Consider the following 24,176-nt stretch of genomic DNA (forward strand, 5'->3'; position numbering starts at 1 on the left):
CTGCTTCAATATACAGACACATGTCCAGCTTATCCAACTGAAGTGGTGTTTGCCTTCGATATGTCTGACGATGTTACAGCAGCTGCATTTGAAAGAATGAGGAACATTGTGCTGTCGTTGCTGAAGACCATTAAGATCAGTGAAAGCAACTGCCCAACAGGCGCTCGTGTCTCTGTTGTGTCTTTCAACACCAATATGCGCTATCTCATCCGATTCTCAGAATTCCAGAACAGCAACTTGCTGCTGCGGGCAGTCCAGAGAATACCTCTGGAGAGATCCACTGGAAAGCGAAACATTGGGGCAGCCATGAGATTTGTTGCAAGAAATGTCTTCAAACGAGTTCGTCAGGGCATCCTCACAAGGAAGGTTGCCCTGTTTTTTGCCAATGGTCCATCGCAGGATGATGTCGCCATCAGCACAGCTGTGCTTGAGTTGAGTGCCTTGGATGTCACTTCAGTGGTTATTGCCTTCAGTGAAGTACCAAATGTCAGGCGTGCCTTCTCAGTAAGTAGATAGAGAATGGAAAATTGAGTCAGTCACCCATTTGCTCAGTATCTGTTAGTGTTTGATTAAATACTGCTTTCAAGCCAGTAAGTTCTACAGGAACTGTCCAATCCCTTATTAGAAAGGGGTGTATTAAAGATTTCTATTTTAAAAAAGAAAGAGTGATCCACTTGACCATAATGATTACCATCTGACCTCTTTCTGCACTTGAATTATTATTCACTTGTCCTTTTAGGCCAAATCACTTGTGCTTTTAGACCAAATCACAGAATTTCCGTAACACTGTTAAATTCACTTAGTTACCTATGCCATTACTCTTCCAAAGGTGTGACATGTACTAACCATTTAACTACCAAACTTTGTCCCTAGTTTCTAGAAAAAGTAGTAGAAGTCTTCAAGTACAGCAGGTTTTTTTCCAAAGAAAATTAAATTAAGCAAAGCCCCTTTTGATATCTGTATTGCTATTAGCTCAGGAGTAAATTATGAAATTTTGTTTTAAAATATGACTTCATATAAAAGATAGTAAACAAAAATAAACAGTCCATTTTACAAGGTACAAAAGGAAAACAAATCCAAATTTATTTAAGGTTTCATAATATAGATTCAATGTCTTTCCAATTTGTTTGGGTATTGTCTGTTCTCAGTTTTAACTTTTTCAAAATCAAGTCCTTTTGAGCTGCTGTTTCTTTAAAATTGTCCTTCTAAAAGGAAACATGTTCACTTTCACATGACAAATAGTGCAAAACTTGGAGTCTAAGGTCTGAACTAGTAGCCATTTAATCTTCTGATATTTATTCTCATGCACCTCTCAGTAAATTCATATATTTTTCTGGCTCGGTGTTAATATAGCACCATGCAAAAATTATGCTGACATATGAGAAGAAAGCTTCTAGTTTATCTACTGGTTGTTCCACAGGATAAACAGGAGCAACCATCAGTATTTTGTTTACTTTGTATAAACAGGTTACGAATTTGAATGCATATGGTGAGATCTGGTATTTACAAAGGTGCCAATTATTCATAAATCAGTCTTCAGAGCAGAAAAGTTTAAAAGAGCTGCTTGGCAGGGAGAAAGGCAAATATTCATGGCAGCAGCTCTCCTTTATATTTACAGTGATGGGAAGACAACCAACCCCACCGTCACCCTCCAAGTAAATGCATCCTCCCTTTTTCTTTCAGATTGACTTCTGCCCTTGCAGTTGAGAGGTTGTTTAATCTTCATAATCCTACCAATCTGTAGCCACAGATATTTACTGGCTTTGGTTACTTTGCTTTTCAGGAGTTTCAGTTTGGAGATCACCCTGTCTTTTCCAATTTTAATTCCTTTGAAGAGTTCTACCTATAACATTTTTTACAGACTTTAATCAGAATTTAATTGTGCTATGCATAACACACAGAGCTGATGTTTATTGCAAAGAAGTAATTATTTCTTTACTCACCAGTATACCTTATCCATATATATTGCTCATTTCCTGCAATATTATGTATTTTAAAGCCATTTTTATTTATCTTAGTCCACAAGGAAATGCTTTTTCTCTTGAATCACATTTGAATGGGGTTGAATGGTAAGTGAAATTGTAGGAATGGTGTTGCAGGTTCCTCAGACGTCCTCAAGCATTTTTGTGGTCAGATCTTCTACTGAGGAAAACTGTCTTTCTTCAGCTGATCACAGGCTACACATAGGTTATTATAATGCTGGAATTTTCTCTCCCAAGAAAATATCTTCCCTCCTTGTCCCAGACACAGGAGATTCTGTTCTTTTCTCTGTAGAAAAATAGCACCCTATTAAGAAAAGAAAAAGTCTTAATGTATTTTACCTAGCTTTTTAATGTTACTTTTGTATCTCCTTTAAAACACAGATTGATGACACTAGAAGATTTCAATTATTTGTTTGGGAAAGACAACAGGATGAAAGTTTGGAGGGCATCACATATTGTATACTTTGCTTTGGTAAGACGTTTACAAATTCCATTTATTGTATTGTTCTGTTTACCCTTTCAATAACAAATTATCTTTGTTTTTGCAGTGCGATGTTGGGGAATTTTTATGGTACTCCTTAAACATGTTTATGCTTAAATGTAAAGCAAAATATTACTGAGCAATGCATTGGGCAGAATCCTACTGCCATAAATAGTTCTACAAGGAGTTTGCAGAAATGTGTTAAAAGCTGATTTCCTGTAAATGCTTTCACCTGCACCAATCCCAGGCAGCAACTCAGCCCAGCCTGGCTGCCCATGGGTGGCTCTGAGTGCTTCCCTTGCAGGATGGCTAAAAGGCAATGCTTGCAGCTGTTTCTCGTCATCACCAAGAGAAACTTCACTCCCCTACAGGGTTTTTCTGTCTCTGACATTCCTGCTTTCAGCCACTTTAACCCCTCCTGCAGCTGGGCCTTCTTGCCCTCTGTGACAGATCATTTCTTGGTTACAGACTACACACTGGTGAGGAGTTACAATTTTAACTTCCTCTTCAGTGGAGAGTAAGAAGTAGAATCTCAAACCCACAAAAGCTGTTTAATTACTTTCTATCTCAGCCATGTGAAATGAAGTACTGTGTTTAGCGTTTCCTTTTTAACAGAAATGGACTTAAAATAGCCTTACGATTCTGGGAGACCAGGCTCATTTGCTGTGGATTCTACACTGTGATGGGAGGAGAAGCTGCTAAATGATAATATTTCAGAATGTTGAACAGTGACCTGAGATGGAAAATAAAAGTTTGTTTCTATGTCCTTTACAATGTTTATTCTTCAACAGAAGAAAATTTCTCAAGAGAACTCTTATCTATGAAGTTTTACCTTATGAGTGGCTTTTTGTTCTCTGAATCATTTCCCATGGTATCTCAAAATCTCCTTCAGCAAGACTCATCTGTTGTACCTTACTAGAATAAAAAGATTGCAATTTCCCAAACTGTTTTTTTTAAATGAAAATTTAAGAAAACTAAAATAGATGTATAGACCTCTGTGAATTTTTTTCTAAACTACTGCTTTTGTTGTATTGCTCAAAGGTTTGCTGCCTGTTGGCTTTTCCTCTCTAGATAAATGCAAACCAAGAACCAACTGCGAGGTGCCTTTTTCTCCCCCAGTTCTGATGGATATGGATATCACTTACATCATGGACAGCTCTCGCAGCGTCAGCAGAGAAGAGTTTCAGAGAGCCAAGGACTTTGTGACCAACATGCTCGATCAGTTCATTGTTTCCTCACAGCCAAACGAATCATATGGAGGCATCAGAGTGGCACTGGTGCAGCAAGCGCCCAGGGGCTTCCTGCCTGACAGAAACCAGACACCTGTGGCCTTGGAGTTTGATCTAGTCACATACAGCACTAAAGATTTGATGAAGAAACACATCCAAGAGTCTGTTCACCAGCTGGAAGGGCCATCAGCCATTGCTTCTGCTCTACAGTGGACGGTCGAAAATGTATTCTTTAAAGCTCCCAGACAAAGAAAACACAGGGTCTTATTTACAATAGTTGGAAGCAAAACAAGCACGTGGGACAGAGAGAGGCTGAAAGAGATTTCCCTTGAAGCCAAGTGCCAAGGATTCACCTTGTTCACTCTTGCTCTTGGCCCTGATGTGAGTGACGATGAGCTGATGGAGCTGTCAAGCTCCCCAGCGGAGCAACACCTGCTGACATTGGGCAGGGTTTCAATAGCAGAGATGGTGTATGCCCAGAGGTTCAGCAGGGCATTTCTGAACCTTCTACAGCGTAAGTATCACACAGTGGCATTTGATCAAGTTATGGAAACAAAGAGAAATGCTGCAGAGAAAAAGGTAGTCAGTATATATGTGCTATCATTCCGAGTCATAACTGCCAATCTTTCATCTTTAGTTTGCCTCAGATGCTGGACATTAATGGAAGTGCCAGTAATGACAGACCAGCATTATATTCTAGTCTTAAGTAGATTTTTTTCTCTTAAGTTTTTAGTTAACATGTGGATTCATGGACTCCACTTTCATTGAAGATAGACCAACCCCAGCTAAGAGAACACAGTCCTGACTCCTCATTAGGCCCACATTTCTCCTCAGACCATTGGCGGGTTAAGATTTACTGAGCTGTTTATGCCTGTTTAGGCTTTGGGACAGGTAAATATTTAGCACTTTTTCTCCTTTCTGCAGTTGTTCTTCCTGTGTAGAGGAGAGAAAGGACTTCACTTTTCAAGACACATTCATGCAGATTAGCAGGTTTTAGGTGCTTTGAAATACAAGGGACTGTCAAGAAGAAAATTGTCACTGATTTAAAATCCTCATCAGAAGTACGTACTCAAGAGATTTCAAAGTCTCTTTGGAAGTATAAAGAGGGTATTACAGAACAAGACAAAAGTATAAAAGGTTGGTTCCAGAGTTATTCTTGTCTAGCTGACCTCTATCATGACTTTAATTTTTCTGGTCATCGCGCCAGTCACTCTGGATATGGTGTATTACTTATTGAAAGATGCAAACTCCAGTTCACAAAAAAGTCACATAATGCTTTTTATTAAACATACTGGGATTTGGAGGACTTTAAAACTCAACTGTGGTATCTGGGCTTTCCCCACAGGAGAAATGAACAGTTATCCTTCACCTGAACTTCAAGAAGAGTGTGAAAACTTGGATCGGGGAGACACACAGCAGCAAGTGTCTGTGATGGAAAGGTTTGGACTTGCCTATTTAACTCTTTGAGTCTGTCTCTCTGAATATAAAATTTCTCCCTTTGTGTTAGTAGTTGTATTCAAAGTAGCTTTAATAGAAATGGGATCAGGATGCATTTTTCAAGGTCATACTGCTGGTTAAATCCTTCTCTTTTTTTTGCTCTGTTCTTGGAAGGATGCCTTTTCCTGGGATGGCTGAATTTGGTTCCAGTCATGGTTTAGAAGACATTGAAAAATCTGAAAGCAGAGTCATGAAGAGTGTTAAAGAGAACACCAAAGAACTTGTATACACAATGCCAGAAATGAGATATGATTATGAGGAGAAGAATGAATATTTCACAGAGGGAGGTGCTGAAGGAGAAAAGTCACAAGAGTGTGGACAAGCTCAGGAGGAGAACAAGGGACAGTTAGATGCAACAGCAGAAACTAGAGCTGCCTGTAAAGATTATGGTATGATTTTAGAATATGAAAATCTTTTTTTTAATTCAGTAAAAAAACCTCTGAATTGTGAAGGGCTCAATTGAATATTTACACAAGATGAAGCATTTCTCTTAATTACACTTTTCTGAAGCATTTAATCACCATATGTTTGCATTCAATCCAAATCAATACAGTAAGAGTCTGTAACTAAAGATTGAACTACAGGTATCATTAGACTTCAGTTTTGATTTGTAATTTTTGTGATAATTCTATAAACATAAAATTCTAATCTCCCTTACTAAAACAGATGATAATTTTAAATCCCAAATTGCACTGTAATTCCTGAATTACTCCCAGTACTAACTTAGCTCAACATGGAGGAACTAAACATATCTCTGATACAGTCTGTTCCTGTAGGAAGAACAGAATCCCTCAGCAGAGGTCTCAAAATACCTGTTCTTCATGTTTTTAACTTTGCTTCCTAATTATGCCCTTTACTTTGCTGATTTGACATTTGACACAGCTATGGGAAGCTGATTGTGAGATTACATTCTTTTAACACTATTGAGTGTTTTTATTGTTTAAACTACAATTAGAGAGAATTTATGTGAAAAAAATGAAAAGGTGTTTGCACAGTTTTGGGTGTGGTAGCTTGTTGCTACAGCTGCCATCCCTTTGTTTTTCATCCCTCTATACTCAGAAATTATTCTGGAATGTCTGGTAGCCCCATCCCTGATGAGAGAGGACCAATGCCTTTGCAATACTGTTTTAGTATTGGATCTTCAGAACTAGAGTGCCGTACAACCACAGTGCATGACAGACTTACTGATCACCAAAGCAGTTGGTCCCCTTGCCTAACTGCATGTGTACACTCTTGTTAATCTCTTATTAACCAGTTCATGAACTCTGTGGTCACACAGGAAATTCAATAACAGGAAGATACATTACTGTTTATACTGTACAAATAAAGTATTTCCTTTGAGAAAGTAGTCAGGGTCATTGCACTGATGTGAGAAGTGACCAAAGAGACTTGCAGGAGATATATGAACTGCCTTTCCCAATCCTGTGTTCTAATTAGTGATTCGACAGTTTACTTCTAAAAACATGAACTTGTTTCGTGAGAGAGACACTTTGTACTGATCTATTGGTTGAGATTATTGCTTTTCAGTTGATTAGGAGAAGTTTGTGTCATTTTAAATCTTTAAGCTGGGTGGTTTTATCTGTATTTTGCTTTACTTCTTGGTTCTTCTGCTTCAATTTTGTACAGGCATCAAAGTCTAGGGCTGCCCTTCTGTCTTTCGAGTAACTGAATTTACATTGGTGAAAGATGATTAGATCTGTTCTTACTGAATTGCTACACAGTATGCTACTCTCACCTACTTTGCCAGTTTATGCAATTTAAATCTATATTATTATTGGATTTGGCTAAGAAACTATCCTGCATAGTTTAACAACCCATGTATGTTTGTTTATGAAATTTTATTGATGGATACCAGTATAACAAGTTGGAATAAAGAAGAGAAAAACTATTAAAAGGTTTACTTACTTAGTCCTGTGGACCAGGTATAGTCATTTTACAATCATAGACAAAAAGTCTATGTCAGAAGACTAAAAACCTTTTAGCATTCCTTCTGTTTATGCCACTGAAAATCTCTCAGACATTCTTGCTGGTTAAAGCAACCGTAAGACGACGGTCTTCAAACCACACTGGCACTGTGGGTTTGTAGATGAATACTTAGAGAATCTTCTGAAGACCTTGAACACTGGCTACTTCTTCTGACAGTTCGCACTGAATGTTACTTTTCCCTGAATTTAAAGTGCTAAGAAGGGCTGACCTTTCTTTCATTAAATCTCTCTCTTATTTCCCTATTCCAGATACGTGTGATCTTGTTCAAGATAGTGGAGAATGTCAGAATTACGTTTTGAAGTGGTACTACGACAAAGAGCAGAGGAAGTGTGGTCAGTTCTGGTATGGGGGCTGTGGAGGCAATAGAAATAGATTTGAAACACAAGAAGAATGTGGAGTCTTGTGTATGGAGTCTTCATAGCACAGAGACACTTAAATTCCTTTAATTCTTCAGTTAGACTATCAAGACGATGCAGAAAAGAGATTCAAAGAGAAGTCTTAACATAGCCACTTGGCTCCCACATTTCAGTTGAAAGAAGTATCTGACTGTAAAGTCATTACCTGGCAACTTAATTGTGAAAATAGAATTTAAGCTATTGCTCTGTTGATCTGACATAACATACTGAGTACTGAGAAATTTCTGTTAGCCAACAGCATATTGTTTAAAAGGCATAAAAGTATTAAAGCTTGACTTTCTTCCATAAACATGAAAATGTGCACTTTCTAAATATACTCCATAAAATAAAACAATACCTTAGAGATTTTTGTGAAATAACTTTGGATGCAAGACACTAATGTCAAAATGCTTTGATGTGTTTGCTTACATTTACCCTGTTTATGGAAAATACCAAAAAGCATTTAGATCTCAAATGACAGACTTTCTAGGACTTACTTTGCTTTGATTTAAAGGATTTTCTACCACGGAGTCATTATTGGTTTCTTAAATTTTTTTCAAAATAATACATCATGTGAATAAAATCAATCATTTTCAAATACTATTCTTCTGCACCTGAAATAAGCGTAATCCTGTTCTCACAGTGTGGCATCTCATTTGTCAATAAGCGTTGATCCCCTTTCCTTGTCACCAGATATTAAAAAAATACATTTCTTTTTGAACAGTAGATTTTCATGGTTGCTCCTGAGTGAAAGAAGAGATTCTCATGGCATCTTCTGATTAAAGATGATAAAGTAGTGCTGTGCAGGAGGGTGGGACTTAGCTGACCTTTCACATTCTGCTGACCTACCCAACCTTTGCTGTTGTTCATTTTATGTCTGTAGAAATCAGGGTGCATTTACCTTTGTCGCTCTTTGGACCGCTCTGCAGATGTGGCTGTTCTCACCTGGTCTTCTCTGTTTTCATTTACAACAAGATACAAGATGAGATCTAGCAGCAGCTTTTTTATGCTTGTTTGAAGAAAAAAAAGAAAAAATTAAACTGGAAGAAGTGCTGTAAAAATCATATAGATTCCAGGTTGTGAAGGTATTGTGTAAATGCTTGTCAAGAGCCCAAGAGCTGGGCCACTGAAGAACATCAGAACAACCAACAGGGGGATCAGGCTGCGAGGACTGAAGTGGCTCCGCTGGTTTTGGATTGGCAACATAAGGGCGAATTATTTCTAGGTTGGTGGGCCCATGACACTTTGGTCATCCAGAGATGTAACTAGTAGGTAGGCTTGTGACTGAGGAATGGACTTAACCACAGACGCTTTCCCACAAGTTATCTGTGGGTGTGAAACAAACACTGCAAGTAAGCAAGCCAGGTGGGTACATCCTCTCTGGCATGGAGGACAATGGCTGAAATAGGAGTATGGAGAGGCCTGGAAGATTGACTGTATCACACTCCCCAAACCCATTGCTGTGTGCTAATGATGGTGGAAGCAACCACCAGAGGGCTGGAAACATGTCCTGTGCCCCGTGCCACTGCCTGGAACCCTCTCCAGGGCACTGAGAAGCAAGTCTTAAGGTCACATGGTACTGCAAACAGAAACAACAGAACTCATTTCCAAAACAGCCTCCTAGACACTTGGGCCAAAGAACATGGCATTTGAGTGGGTGTATCACATTCCTTATCGTGCACCAGTCTCTGGAAAGATCAAACAATGTAACAGACTGCTAAAGACTGCACTGAGAGCAATGGGTGGTGGGACCTTCACACATTTAGCAAAGGCCACATGGTTAGTCAATACTAGGGTATCTGCCAATTGGACTGGCCCTGATGAATCAAAACTTTTAGATACTGTGGAAGGGGACAGAATTCCTGTATTGCATATTAAAAATGTGCTGAGGAAAGCTGTCTGGGTTATTCCTACCTCAGACAAAGGCAAACCCATTCTATGCTAGTCCCAGCAGCTGGAAAGGACCATTGTGGTTTAATCCCAGATGGCAACTATGGCCCATGCAGCCAGGGAAGATGATCGAAAGAGTAAAAGGGAGAAAACTCAAGCGTTGAGACAAGGACAGTTTAATAGGTAAAGCAAGAGCTGTGCATGCAAGGAAACAAAGAACTCAGTCATCATGTCACATTGGCAGGCATGTGCTCAGCTGTTCCCAGGAAAGCAGGGCTACATCACACATAATGGTTGCTTGGAAAGATAAACATCATCGCTCCAAACATCTACTCCTTGTTCTTCCCCAGCTTTAGATGCCATGTGGTGTGAAATATCCCTTGAGTCAGTGGGGGTCATCATCCCATCTGTGCCTGCCCAACTTCTTGTGCCCCTTCAGCTTTCTTGATGGTGTGGTGGAATGAGAGACAAAAGGCCTAGACTCTGTACAAGCACTGCTCAGCAATAATGAAAACAACCCTGAATTATCAAACCTTTTTCCAGCACAATCCCAAAATAGATCCCCATGCCAGCTATTGTAAAGAAAATTAACTCTACCCCAGCCAACACCAGCTCCAGCACATTCTCCACTTCTACAGGCAGTGGGTTGACCATGGCTGGATGCCACGTGCCCATTGAAGCCACTCTTTCACTCCCCTCCTCAGCTGAACGTGGGAGAGAAAATAGAAGGAAAGGCTCCTGGGTCAAGATAAGGACAGGGAGAGATCCCTCGGTAATTACTGTCAGAGGCAAAACTGGCTTGATTTGGGGAAATCAATGGAATTTGTTACCAACCAAATCAGCTTAGGATAATGAAAATTAAAACCACCTCTTAAAACTCCTTTTCCTCATCCCTTCTTTTCAGGTTTAACTTTACTCTTGAGTTCTCTATCTCCTCCTCTCCCCGAGCAGCACAGGATGACAGGGAATGGTGGTTTTCGTCCATTCATCCCACATTGTCTCTGCTGCTCCCTCCTTTTCAGAGGAGGGACTCATACTTTTTCCCTGCTCCAGTGTGGGTTCCCTCACACAGGGTGCAGTCCTTTGGGAACAGGCTGCTCCAGCGTGGGACCCCTACAGAGCCACAAGTCCTGCCAGCAAACCTGCTTCAGCATGGACTTCCTTCTCCACCATGGGACCACAGGTGCTGCCAGGAGCCTGCTCCAGCATGGGCTTCCCACAGGGCTACAGCCTCCCTTGGGCATCCACCTGCTTCAGTGTGCAGTACTCCAAGGGCTGCAAGTTATATTTGCTGTGTTACAGTTATCAGCAGCCATTCTTGCCTGTCTCTCCTCTTCCCCTCAAGCTAGGCCAAATTTCTGAGCAAAGCCTGTGTCACTGTGGGTATCTGGTAGCAGTCAGTGATTAGTCAGTGATAGTTTTGTAAATTATAATTTGGATAATTATAGTCAGGCCAGGCAGGTGAAGGCACTGTCCAAGCACCTGAAGATGGTGCTAATGTATCAGGCTATCCATCAATGACAAATCCAAGAGGTTTCATCAACTGAGAAGCTGATTTGATAGAGTAACACCATACTAGGGTCTTGATTCAAAGGAGGCTTCTCTGCAGGTTCAAATTTATCCAGGTGTCACCTTCTGCTCACTGGTATCACCTTTACTTTGTGCAAGGTCAACATTCCCAAACTGTCTGTTTTACCTTCCCAGACTGATCTTTGCGCTCTTTTCTGCATGGTAAGCTCTCTGCCCTTGGGACCTGCTCTTTCTCATGAGACAGAAGAGAGAAGGAAGGATCCAAACAGTCTCTGAACCTATATAGCGAGTTTGTTGGCAGCCCCTTGGCAGTGCTTATCTCCTGTAACTCTGCAGGACAGTCTGTTAGCAGGTGTGCATCACTGTGTCTCTCACCTGAAACCAAAGGAAAGATCCCAATGACTTTGGAGGCAGCGAGCCAGAGTCCAACTCACATCAAACCTCTGTGCACCTGCTGTAAAATAGACACCTTTGCCACATACATCCATTGCTTTCTGAAGTCAAGTAGTGTAGTGAAGCATTTTGTATGACCCATTTCTGCCCAGACAGCTTTCCTTCTGCATGAATGCATGTTTCTTGCCCCAGGAATGTCTGTCAGCAGTTTTTATGATCTTAAGGAAAATCTAGGATTAATTACTTCCAGATCCCATTCCCTGCTTTTTGAAAAATCAGTAAATAAATAAAAATTTAAAATCTTATTGCTGACTCTAAAGTGTGGCTATTGAGAGATCATCTCAATTTCATTTGAGAAATACAGCGTTTGATGGTGAAAAACAGGAAGAGTTTGATGGGTTTTTTTGAATGAAAACATTTATTAGATAGAAGCTGTGTATTAAACCTTTCCAGATATTTACTGTCAGCCTGTAGAAATAGCTGAGAAGACATGAAAAACCAATTAACTTAGATCTACAGCAAGGGAGGACAAGGCTTTATGGTAACAGGGATGAGAAGGAAAACACCAAGTGTTCTCTGGAGCAATCTAAGGGGGAAATACCATGTAATTCCTCTTCTTTAATTAGTTTTCTTAGCTAATTTCATCCACAACTTTAAGTTCTGAGATTTTCTTATCTTTACACTTTCAGTGATAAGACGTCTTTGAGTTGCCACAGAATTCCCAAGGCAAGGCAGTTCTAGCAGCCACAGCCTCAAGAAAGGGCATGTCTGAAGGGCCATCAAGAGCCAACTGTAGGTAATTCAGGTCTGCCAGCACTGGCAAAAAAGATTTTCCAGTGGTGAAGACCCTGTTGCAATTATCCTGTTGCTACTCTGGTCCTGCCTCCCTGTCTCAGCTGTGCCCACCTGAACCCCCAGTATTTGTACTGGATGCAGCAGCCAGCCAGACCAGCAGAGCCTGGGCTCGTGTGGAATTCAAGTACTTGGCCGTAACCTTGCTGGGGTTTTAAAAGACCTGCTGGCTTCATGCCCAGAAATATTGCATTGCAGTAGTTTACACTGACAAATGTTTCCTAATCACTGGTATACACATACATATGTTTTTATACATGCATGTTTAGTAAATAGCATATTAATAATCCTGAAAAAGAAATTAATTGTTGCAGCAAGTCTTCTGTCATCAGTAGACTCATAAGAACAGATTCTTCTTCTCAGCTAAAATAATGTCACATAAACCAAACCTCAGAATGCAGTCTTGCTCCCACTAAAATTGGTGGAACTCGAATCATCTCTTAATATTTCGTAAAAAGTTTTTCACAGCAGATTACTTAAAAAAACTGTATGAAAATCTTTAATGGAAAATAGCGGTATATCAATATAAGATACCCAGCCTTCCTGAAGTCACAAACATGCCCATTCATTAAGGGTTGATAGCAGTTAAAAACACATTTTTTAAAGTAGTAACCGTTTGATTAGTAGGTGGCTAGTTAAGCACTTTCAACTTTCCCCTGAATAGAAAAGACAGCAGTATGCATCTGTGCTTCAACAGAGCTGGCTCTTCCTGACACACATGCATGGTTAAAAACCAGCATCTTCAACCTTCTGACTGAGCCATGCTTCTCACATCCCTGAGAGGATGCTGAGAGGACTCTGCCTTGAGTTAAAGATATGACTGGCTTTGTTCTGCATTCTCTTTGAGATACACACATCTGTTCCCCAGAATATTGGTCTTTTATTATCTCTTTTTAATACAATTCTTAATGGGAAAAAAATCTTTCCCCACCATTTTTGCCTTAAGTGTTGACCAGTAGCTTGAGAGCTTAAAGAAAATTTCATATGCCGTAGCTGAAGCTGAGTTGGGATGGCAACAGGACAAGTTTGAGGCGTGAGATTTCATATGGGAGGTAATAAGATGTAGTACTCCAAAACCAGACCTGAAAATGTGTACTGACATCATCACATCGTATGTGCTTTGCTTTCATCATACCATGCAAGCAGAAACTTTCCGTGGACCTCCTGTGAACCAGCCACACAAATACTTGCTCTCCTCTGTGAGGTTTCTGCAGTTGTACGTAGTTTCAAATTTAAGATACACTAGTATAGTGATACTTTATTACAGGAGACAAGTTTGTCAAAATTGTAGCTGTAGACTTTGGATTGTGAGAGTAATGTGAATATTAACTGAACAATACATACAGGTAAAATAATGAAAAATTACAGGAGAGCTTTAAAATATTTTCACATTTACTAAGATACTGCTGATATCTTTGATCTTTCAAAGGGAGGTCAGTGAATAATGAGGATCTTGCAGTTGCACATTTCTCTGTTGCAACCTGTTTAATGTGCAGTCAATCACAGACTGTAGTTGGATCACAGTTCTTGAGAAGACTTTCTGGGACTGCGGGACCAGATCCCTCTAACAGATAAATTAGCTGCTGTCTTGTGTAAATATAATGAATTTAAACTACTAGATTCCTCTTTTTCTTTCAGAGCCCAAGATGATCACTGGGACCACAAGGAAGACAAGACAACATGGGATGTCCAGGTAAAAGAGATTTAAAGAAGAATTCTGAAAATACTGTTTAATTGTAATTTAGAATAATTCTTCAATGTTTTTATTACATGTTTTTCTAACTTTTGTAATCTTTCTTCTTTTCAGGGACTTCAAAGATTTGTTGGGAAAATGGTACAGTATTACTTTAGACAGTCTGAATTTGTGAATGCAGTATTTTTAGGGCTTTGTCCTTCAGTAAATGAAGATTTTGAGAGTTTTTCCAAGATGTCAGTGAATGTTAATTTCAATGTTACATTTTTTAGGCTGCATTGCAGGTGTCTGCTGCAGTGCCCAGTTTGTGGTTGCGCCTAGGAAATATGCAAGAAATTAAACTTCAAACATTAATTCCTGTGTTCAGGGATTTTTGTTGGTTTTATTTTCCTTCAGTTTTTTGTTTGTTTGTTATTTCTGGTTGGCTTGTTGTTTATGTGAAAAATTCATGTACATTTTTATTATTTCAGGGACAATAAGGAAAATGGGAGTGATAGAATTAGAGGAGAAGAGGTACATAATTTTCCTTCTTTTGTCTTCTTGACCTCAAAGTTACTGAGTCATAAAAATGAAATAATATGCCATATTTGTCTTTAAGAGATCTCCCAGATTGCTGGAAAGAAAGAAGAAAAGGGTGACATTGGATGTTGGTAACATTTTGTCATTTTTTATTGGTCAGAGTTTGAATTTAAGAACAATAGTATGGCTATTTCATGAAACTGTCCCTGTGAGAAATGTCTTTAATAAACTCTCAAGCACAAGGCATAGCCCTTATAGTATGAAGCACTTTTTTGTTGTTTGAATTCCTATCATGAGAGATACTATAGGACTTACAATGTTTTTTGCTCTTCTGTAAAAGAGAAAACTACTGATGAATAGCCAGTGGGTATTTTTGAAAATAGTTGCCTGTAGGATGTTTCTATTTAAAAGAGAATTTGAAGAATAATTAGATTTATACTTTAGCATGTTCTAGGTGGTGATTTTCTCAGATTTATTGAGAGATCAAGTAATTTCTGCATATGACTAATTTTATTTGGTTAAAGATAGATTTGAAGCTTCCTACCTCTGTAGTACCATGGCAGGGTCCCATAGAAGAGGCAAGAGGGTTTTTTATTATCTGTGTTGCCAATATCAGACAGCTTGTCTTTTATAAATCGTGGAGCAGCCCTGTGATCAGGTGATCACTTACAGCTCAGTCTCAGCAATTCAATGCCTGCTATTAGGATGGCAGGCTCAGGGGTAAACACCACACACGTCTGTGCATCAACAATCTGAGCTTTAAGGAAGCAGCCACTGGATACCTGTTTCAAGTGTGGAAAACAATAACTCAAGTAACTTCTTGGTATCTCACTTCCAGAGAAAATTCTCTTACCCCTTCTGTCCCTATACAGATGCCCAAGGAGGCACAGAGCTGATTGCGACTCAGGGAACTCTGGCTATTCACAGGTAAGGCACTATTACATTCAAAACATGAAATGTGTGTTAGCATATGTCTTTCAGTGATACAGCAATAGGTAGTTTGAATTTATTCTTTTGTAAAAAACCCCAAAAATTCCAACAACAACAACAGAACATGAAAAAAAACACAGAGCACAGTGTCTGTTTCTGTATTGCTCCCTGCCCAAGAACCCCCAGATTTCTGGTTTTCCTGGGAGAGAAACTGGGAAAGAAAATTGTATGTGTATGCTTCCTGCTATTACATTGAACATCTGAAGGAGTGTGTTTCAAATAATGCACAAATAAAACTGCAAATTTTAGGTATTTATAGCTTGCATGTAAGTATTGTTAGACATATAAAATTTCTACAGTGTTCAGCATTCAAATCACACTGGTTAGAGAGATCCTCTGGAATCTTCGTTGGCATCTGTAAATGCAATAAAATATGTTATACATAGCAGGAAGATGTAAAGAAAAGCACAGACCTTTTCAGTACAATGAATCCCAACATGTTACTGCCTGTTAGGTCACCAGGACATAAGGGTCTTCCAGTAATATACTGAAAGCATACCATGTTATTTAATTGTAAGGTATTGGATGTGCAACTAGCTGAGGATTGAGGTTTAAATGTTTTTTCATAACACTGATTTTCTAAGTTTCTTGTCAGTACATGGATTTGACCAGAAAGTGAGATACCTATTGCTAAGAGAAAAAAGAAATTGAAAATAAAAAAATCCATAAAACTGAATTATTACCTATAAAATATTAGATTTTTAACAATGCCACCTCCCTAGAAATAATGCAGAAAAAAAGTGATAGTGTAAGGCACTTCTCCTGCATCAGTACTTTTTACAAGCTGTGATATATTCTGCAATTATACCTAATACATTGATGTCATTATCTGTAACACGCTATTAACGAAGGACTTGACAGTTTTATTATAGTAAGCCAAGACAGAAAACAAGAACAAAGGTCACAGGTTTGGTCATGCAGAAACTATCAAGCATGAATTGATGTTATTACTCTAACAATTATCTTAATTCTAGTTTGTGGGAATTCTAGTTCTTCCATTAGCAAAAACCTGTCTTAGAGATGTTTTCTGCCTTTGCTCCTTAGTCTCCTTTCTGGGTGTAACTCTTGTTCCAAGTGCTGTAGCACAGAGGTGTTTGTAAGGTCTTGCTTTCAAGAGCAGTGATGGTATGAATATTTTGTTAGGTGGATATTAACCTTTTCATTGTTCATGCTCACACTTCATACAGCCTCCTGTGCATTGTCAACTATTCTGTATGACATGAGTTTAATTCAAAAGCAGAGTAAATAGACTTATTTTCACAATCCAGTGGAATAATTTGGCCAGACAAAAGACTGAAACTTTTTCCCAAGCTGAATGTGAAGTTTGGTGCCTCAACCAGTTCTGAAAACAATGAAAACTGAGTAAATAGGACAGAGCTGTGAAATTGGTGTTACACTTTTGGCTTCAGCTAAAATGTCCAGTTAACATTTATACTGTCTGTGGATGCAGAGCTATCGCTGCACCAAAACCAGAGCCACTGAGTCACTCTGCTGAACATCAGGGCTTGGAGACCTGGTGGACAGGTTTTGTGCCGGATGTCTGACCCAAATCTCTTTGGTAAATGGGCATTTATATATGGAGAAAGGAAGAGGAAGGAGTGCCTCATGTTCCTGTAGTTTGGTGACTCATACACATTCCCTCACAGATGTAGAAAATCTGACAGAGGCTTTTTCTGGTTGCTTCAATGGCCATTTTCAATGTTCTGTGCACAGAAATTGCCTGATAATATTTTCTCCAATATTTTTACTTACACAGCAATTAGGGAGCAATTAGAAGTTCTGCTAAATAAATTGAACTGTCAGTTCTTCACTGTTCTCCAGGGAAATCAGTGTGTGCTTCAGTAAACAAGGAGATAAATCATGTCTTGGAAGCAGCACACTTCTGCCATAGAAGGTATTACCTGGAGAGAATACACCACAGCCAATAGGATAGTTTGACAGATGAGAGGGAGAAGTGCTTTCACTTGTGTGAAAAATGATACACATCTTTTGCTATCTTATGATGCCATGCTAAGCAGCAGCATCTTATTTTCTTTTCCCCCCAGTAAAAACGATCATTGGCTGCTCATTGTGTGGATTTGGTCTGGGTTTTTTGCATGAATTAATGACTAATTTTTGTGTTTCATATCCCTGTGTTTAAGGAGGAAAAAGCTATCATAATATCTTAAGGAGTTTGAATTTTTTATCAGAAGAGCCTCTTGTCACCTTTTAATTGCATGTTTCTCCAATTAACTTGGAAACTAGCTGGAAACAAGGGAATTGCAGGGGACAGTGGACTAAAAATATATAGAGGCAGAATGACAAGTACATCATCATTGATATTTTTAATAGATTTTTAATAGGATACTCCTTGTGCTGATTGCACACTTGTATTGATTGTTAAATACTATGTCTCTCATTTTCAAAGGCTGCTAATGTTGACCATGCTCTGTCCCTGTGTATGTCACATTAAACAGAAGCAATGGCCATCCCTGAATATCCTACCTGCTGTTCCAGTTCACTTTCCTTTTGTGCATTTTAGAGAAAAAACTGCTGTAGAAGAAATTAGCTGGTTTAAGAGCAGTGTGATGATCCCATTTATTCCCCATTAACTTCTTTGTCCTGATTTTTCTGAATGCTTGTCTATTTCTTTCTCACTCTTCCTCTCAAGCTTTTCCATGGCTGAATAGTAACTTCAGATGTGCTCTGCTTTGACAGGGGCTGACAAGGGCTGGCTGCTCCCTGCTGGAGCATGTGCTAGTTCTGTCTTAGGGATTGTACTTTTAAATGGACTTTGAACATACTGGATGAATAACACAGTTAACAAAAATGAATAGTAACATGTTAGGTATGTGGTGTTCAAAGAAAATATAGAAGTGACATAAAATTTTTATTTTCTATTAGAAATAAAATTATTTCCTTCCTTCTGCAAATGTCCAGGTGTATACCTGTAAATGTAATTTTCTGAAATCACCATCTCAATGTGTACTTTGTGCATGTTTGGAAAGTGTACCTGAGTCATACTTTGAGCATCTCCTTTTAATTAATGCAAAGGAGAATGTTTTCTGCACCTTTTGTTTGTCAGTAGCACAGTAAATTTTGCAATTATGTGCTCCTCACAAACTCTTTAGCCGTACCATTGTGGGAGTCCTGTGGTGTGTATGTTAAGCCTCAAGTGAAAGAGACTCACTTTAGAAATATTTATTTCCTCTTTGACTGTCAGCTTTGCACGTTCAACACGGTATAAAAGACACATTGGGTTAATTTTCCTCTCATTACCACTGCTAAGAAGTCTGCAGCTCATGCTAAGCTGGTATTTTCCCCTTACATCTTCGTGGGATATGAAATGATACACTGCGAATTTCTTACAACTTAAAAATAGGATTACAGCTGAAATGAATTGCAACAGCCATGTTCAGAAATTCCTCAAACTACTGGTGGTCTGTCCTTCCAAACGAAAATATTTGTATTTTCTCACTCTAAATGAAATAAAAATGTACATAGATTCTTCTATTGCAGAATTTCAATATCCCCAAATTACAGTAGACATTAAATAAATTATATATAAATATGTAATGCAATCAGCCCTTGGCTTTGATTAATTTTTTCTCTGTAATTAGTAAAATGTCTGAGCAAAGTGAGATGAAGAGAATATTACTGTAATCTCTTTTTTTTTCTTTTTTTTTTTTTTTAGGGGAGTAAATGTCTTAATGTATGAGGCTTATTTTCTGTACATACCCAGGAAAAGCCCATGTTAAAAATACACACCGTGCACCATCTCACTAAGTAGTCCTGTGCTCAAATATGTCTTTTTGTCCTTGTCCACAGCCATGTGAACTCATCAACTACATCAGCAAATAGACGTAAGTGTTCAGTCTTGTTTTGACACTGTAAGACTTGAGGATCATCACTTGCCTTCTTCACTGATTTATTAATACCACATTTCTTCTGTGTTCAGCATACCTGTGAATTTATGGTCTCAGCAGGCAGGTGCTTGAGAAATGGTGTTAGGGCTAAGAGCACAAAAATATTTGGTTTGGTTGTTTAGATGATTTTGCCAAAGTTACTGTAATATAATTTCTTAGAATTGGCAAATGCCTTGGTATCCAGTGGTTCCAGTTACCATGATGTAGGTTTGCATTATTTTTTCCTAGTCTGTCTATCCTAATTCCTTAGAAAGTGACTGTGCCCAATAATGTGAGCTTCTGCAGTTAATAGTATATTTATATCTCCAAACTCTGGTAGAAACCCACCAATTACAATGTTTGGGGCAGGCCCAGGTCCTGCTTCTCCTTTCTCTCCATTCTCCAGTGAAATCAAAAGTTGTTTAGCAAGCATATGTAGTAGTGGAAGACAGTAGTGCATCTTAAGTCACTGAAAGTCTTAAAATCTGTAAAACTAGGGAAACTAATTTCAGTGTATGTTCCAACCGTGATTTCAGCTTTTATTTTAAAAACTCTTCAGATGCCATATTTTTCAATTTAACTTTCTTTTTCTCATTGTTTAGCTTTCTGGGATGGCCAGTACTGCTTACTCCAGTTTTACTGTTATTAATGGTGTTGCTCATTTGTCAAACTGACCTAGCAGAGATCTCATAGCTGTAACCTACTGTGCCTGTGTGGTATTTGGCTCCACTCAAACAAACATTCCAAGTTCCCTTCACAGAGGTTAAATTCTGCCTTGAGTCAGGTGTTTATGAACTGGAGCTTCAGTTTGATAATCCATGAGTGGGTAGCAGAAACTGAACTGGAAAAGAGCATTTAAAACTGGGTGTAGTTTCTTCAAATCATTTATATATCTCAAATACCTATTTACAATCAAGGTTCACAGGCCTTCTTAGAGTCTTGTACCATTTGGTTTCAGTGGTATTTGATTTAACCCCATTGGTAAGAGTATTGTTGGCAATATCAAAATAGCATGAGCTCCTTTCTTGCAATTTCCCCCTATTTTCTATGTTCCTGTGCATATTTTTTTTGTTATTTCCTTCTAGCCTGGGAGATACAGCCAGGATTTTCCTTCTCTGACCTTTCATAATTCTAATTGTCTTGCAGTTCCAGCACTGCAGATTGTCTTCCTTCTCCCTTCTCTGACCTATTCTGTTTTACCTTCACTCCCACCAATTCCTCCACTGCTTTTGTTGAGCTGCCAAATAATTTTATCACACCTATTGATTTAAAACTTTCTCCTTTTTATTTGTTCTGATTTCAACACTACTCTCCTTCATTTTGCTTGGAGAGGGTTTTTTCTTTATTTCTTTCTAACTACTGTCAGTATTTGGTGTGTTCCACGACCAAATAGGTCTGATACCAGTTATTTATAGAAATTATAACAGAACTTGTGTGCTACTGAATTTGGCTGGAATGGTGAGTCTGTAGTCTCCTCCCTTCATGAGTGCTAGATAAACGATCCTATTATTACTGTAGTTATGCTCCCTACTATAGCCTGTGATTTTCTAAATTACATTTTCTTCATGATGCAGCAGATTATTTTCTTCAATGCAATTTCTGATTTTAGATATAATAATATCTGGAGTAATTACAAGATAAAATGTGTTTTGCTATGGAAAAGTCACATGCATTGTAAAATCTGAACAGCTCTCCTAGTAATAGTGCAGTAATAACAACCCATGAGTTTCCTCACTTTTACTCTCCTGATTCTCCCCCATCCTGTTGTGGGGCTGGGAGCCAACAGCTGTGTGGGGTGTGGTTGCCAGCTGGGATTAAACCATGACACCAACACCTGCTGAAGACCCGTGGGTGGGTGTTTAAATACAGAATGTATTAACTTCTCATAGGTAGGTGTGTTTTTCTACTTTTAGCTATGAGTGAGTGCAGATTCACTTTACAAAACAGATTCTCAGGAATGTGAGTAGCACTTGCCACCTGATGTGCTTTGTTCTGGGGACCTTATTTCCCTTTCTCTGTCAGTTCTTTTAAAGATAACAGATGAGAGGCTGATAACTGGGCTGCTTCCACCTTGCTTTTGTAGCATAAGGGAGGGAAGGCATGATGTGAAAAGGCATCCCATGAGTGACTGACACAGATCATGCAGGGTTTTTATACAAGAGAAACTGTGAAACAGAATGATCTGAGGAAGGCTTAGGGGCTGGAAGACATGGTCCATCCTGGATATTGAGCTGGGTGTTGTGGCCCACATTGCAAACATATTCTATCTATTGTTGCAAAAACTGTATTAGATATGTTATTAAGGTAGATGGTCCTTAGCACTGGTGGTTTCAAAGTCCTCAAGCCAACAAACTGTTTCTCTTGTAAAGTTTGGGGTGAATTAGTGGTGCCCACAAAGCAGGTAACGAAAATACGAATCCTGTTCTGAGGTGTTTTCTGCCTTTTTCTTATATTTTCAGTAATAAAATTAAAACTAATTAGTTGTCACATTACTCTTAATAGAGCATTTTGTAGAAATACTGTAGGTAGACTTAGTTTCCAAAATAAATTGCTATATCCTGTAAGTTCACTAAGGTATGGATTAACTTTTCTTATTCTACTGTTTTGTTTTTGAAAGGTTGTTATACTCTTGGCATTTGCTGTAAATAAAAAATGGTAGAAAGGAGTTCATAACTGTAGTGGTTCATTTAATACTGACAAGCGGCCCTACAGGGAAATGTGATTTGTGTATTATAAATGTCCTAGGAAATCATGTAATTTCATTCCAAACAGAAAAGACCAAATTTAGTTACATATACTTGGCATTAAAAAACACGTTGTGGAGTGGGGGTGTATTTCTGTGAAAGAATGTAAAAACAATGTACAAAAATATTGTCTTGAGAGTAAATTATTTTTCTGCCTGATTAGAAAAGAGAGAAAGGATATATGAAACAAAAAATTTGGGGAAAAGGACATGGAAAATTTTTACATTAAGAAAATGGAGTTATTGATTTAGATTCTGTTAATGCTCACAAAAAATAATATGTTACATTGCAGAAATTATAATAATACTGCTATATAGGAAGGATTTTATGAATTTTAAGGATGTATTTCTTCCTTTTTTCCCCTACATTATAAAGAAAAACTCTTGCTTGAAAATTGATTGGGTTGTGTTTCTCTAACATGCAGCTGAAACTCATGAAGCAACGTCCAAGGTAATTTAGGCCATTAGCTTTTCATACTGACTTGTGTAATTAAATAATGTTATCTGGGAAAAAGATTTCCTCTTCATGCATAGTCTCCAAAGAGACAAGGCACTATATTAGCTACAGTGGAACTCATGTGGAAAACCCCAAAGAGAAACTGTAATTAGTTCAATTGGTTGATGTGAGGTGTTAAATACCACCAAGGTCGTGGGTTTGATCCCTGCATGGGATCCCTGCATGAGGAGTTGAACTCAATGATCCTTGTGGGTCCCTTCCAACTCAGGATATTCTGTGATTCTCAGTAAGACTGAACTATTTAGTCCCATTCCAGTGATTTCTAATGCAGATGAGTTGCTTGAAATGGAATTCCTTTCCTTTCCTCCAGTGCCATGCTCAGCTCAGAGGTTAACAGGTGAGAAACTGAAGCTTACTGAGTATCTCTGCTCTTGGTCATTTGCCTCAGGCCTCCTCAGGAGAGCAAATCCAGCAGGATCTGACCTGACACTCCTTTCACATTCACTAGATTTTGCTTATTCCTTACAACATTCATTGTCTTCATCCAAAAAAGTGTCACTTGTTTCTAAAACCAATGCATTTGAAAGAAAAATAGCTTTAAAATGCCACTATAAAAGATTATGTAGTTTAGTTAAGTTTCACTTACTCTGGCATCCAGCACAATTTCAAAATTTGTTCACCTTGCAAAATCACCACAAGGTACCAGTGATCACTGCTGCTGCTTCCTCTGTGCAGACAGGAAGTTTACTTTTTCTCTTTTGTAAAAATGGGAGGAAGTCCATTTCAGGTTGCTTCTGTTACAGCAGAGCACGTGATGTGAGAGGGCAGAGGCAGACGGGGAACACAAGAACTAGTTTTGCTGTTTCAGATCGCTCCATAAGGATAAGCAGTGCTTGTCAGGAGAAAAAGTTCATAAGAAAGGGTGAAAGTTTGGATCAATAAAGCTGGGACCAAATGACTTGGAAGCTTTCCAGGGGTTTTGGCCAAGACAGATGATATTCTGGTCATTACATTCCCTGTATATATGATAGTGGACCAAAAAATCCTGCCTTTGTTCTGGAGAGAAGAGTTGTTGGAGTAACTCCTGAAAGTTGTCCTGTCAGACGTGAGGGAAGGCAGGCAGGCTTTCCCATTGCCTTTAGGTTCTAACATCACCCAGACCAGTGGCTTCTAATAGGATGGAAAATCCTCAGTGCAGTTTTTTGAGTGACTTTTTATCATATCCTGTATATTCATCAAATAGCTAGAGAGCAAATTCAGACATCATCAGGGTTGTTTAAATGCAGGTCAATGGAGAATGCAAATGGAGACTGAGTTCAGAATTCAATTATAATGTGTATATGGAAATTCTGCTGCACTGCTGGGAATTAGAGAGAAAAAATGGTGGTGCGGTGAAATGCTTTGTTTTGGACTGAAATACAGATAAGTGACCTGCTCTCATTAAAGATCAAATCCAGCTGACCCTCACTGGGATCTCGGTACTTCTGCCTCATCACTCAGCTTTGGAAGTCTAACACAAAACTTCTTTTGCTACTGTAAAAGTATCAAATCTGTCTGTCAAATGAAAATAAGAACAGCTAAATGATTGCCTGTATCCTCTATGAAGTGTGTTAAATTGTAAATATAGACCATATAAAGACATGGAGTATTTTGTT

At 38.7% G+C, this 24,176-nt stretch overlaps 1 protein-coding gene across 1 annotated transcript in view; it reads left to right on the top strand.

Moving 5' to 3' along the window:
• Positions 1-7,855, top strand: part of COL6A6 (collagen type VI alpha 6 chain) — a 43,536-nt gene extending 35,681 nt beyond the window's left edge. The window contains exons 27-32 of the mRNA XM_071560248.1: positions 17-504; positions 2,364-2,454; positions 3,535-4,206; positions 5,038-5,131; positions 5,304-5,578; positions 7,424-7,855. Of these exons, the coding sequence (XP_071416349.1) occupies positions 17-504; positions 2,364-2,454; positions 3,535-4,206; positions 5,038-5,131; positions 5,304-5,578; positions 7,424-7,596 (1,793 nt within the window). The 3' untranslated portion in view covers positions 7,597-7,855. The remainder of the gene's footprint in view (positions 1-16; positions 505-2,363; positions 2,455-3,534; positions 4,207-5,037; positions 5,132-5,303; positions 5,579-7,423) is intronic.
• The last annotated feature ends 16,321 nt before the right edge of the window (positions 7,856-24,176 follow it).

The sequence above is a fragment of the Pithys albifrons genome, chromosome 7 (assembly GCF_047495875.1).
Source record: "Pithys albifrons albifrons isolate INPA30051 chromosome 7, PitAlb_v1, whole genome shotgun sequence".
Taxonomy (NCBI): domain Eukaryota; kingdom Metazoa; phylum Chordata; class Aves; order Passeriformes; family Thamnophilidae; genus Pithys; species Pithys albifrons.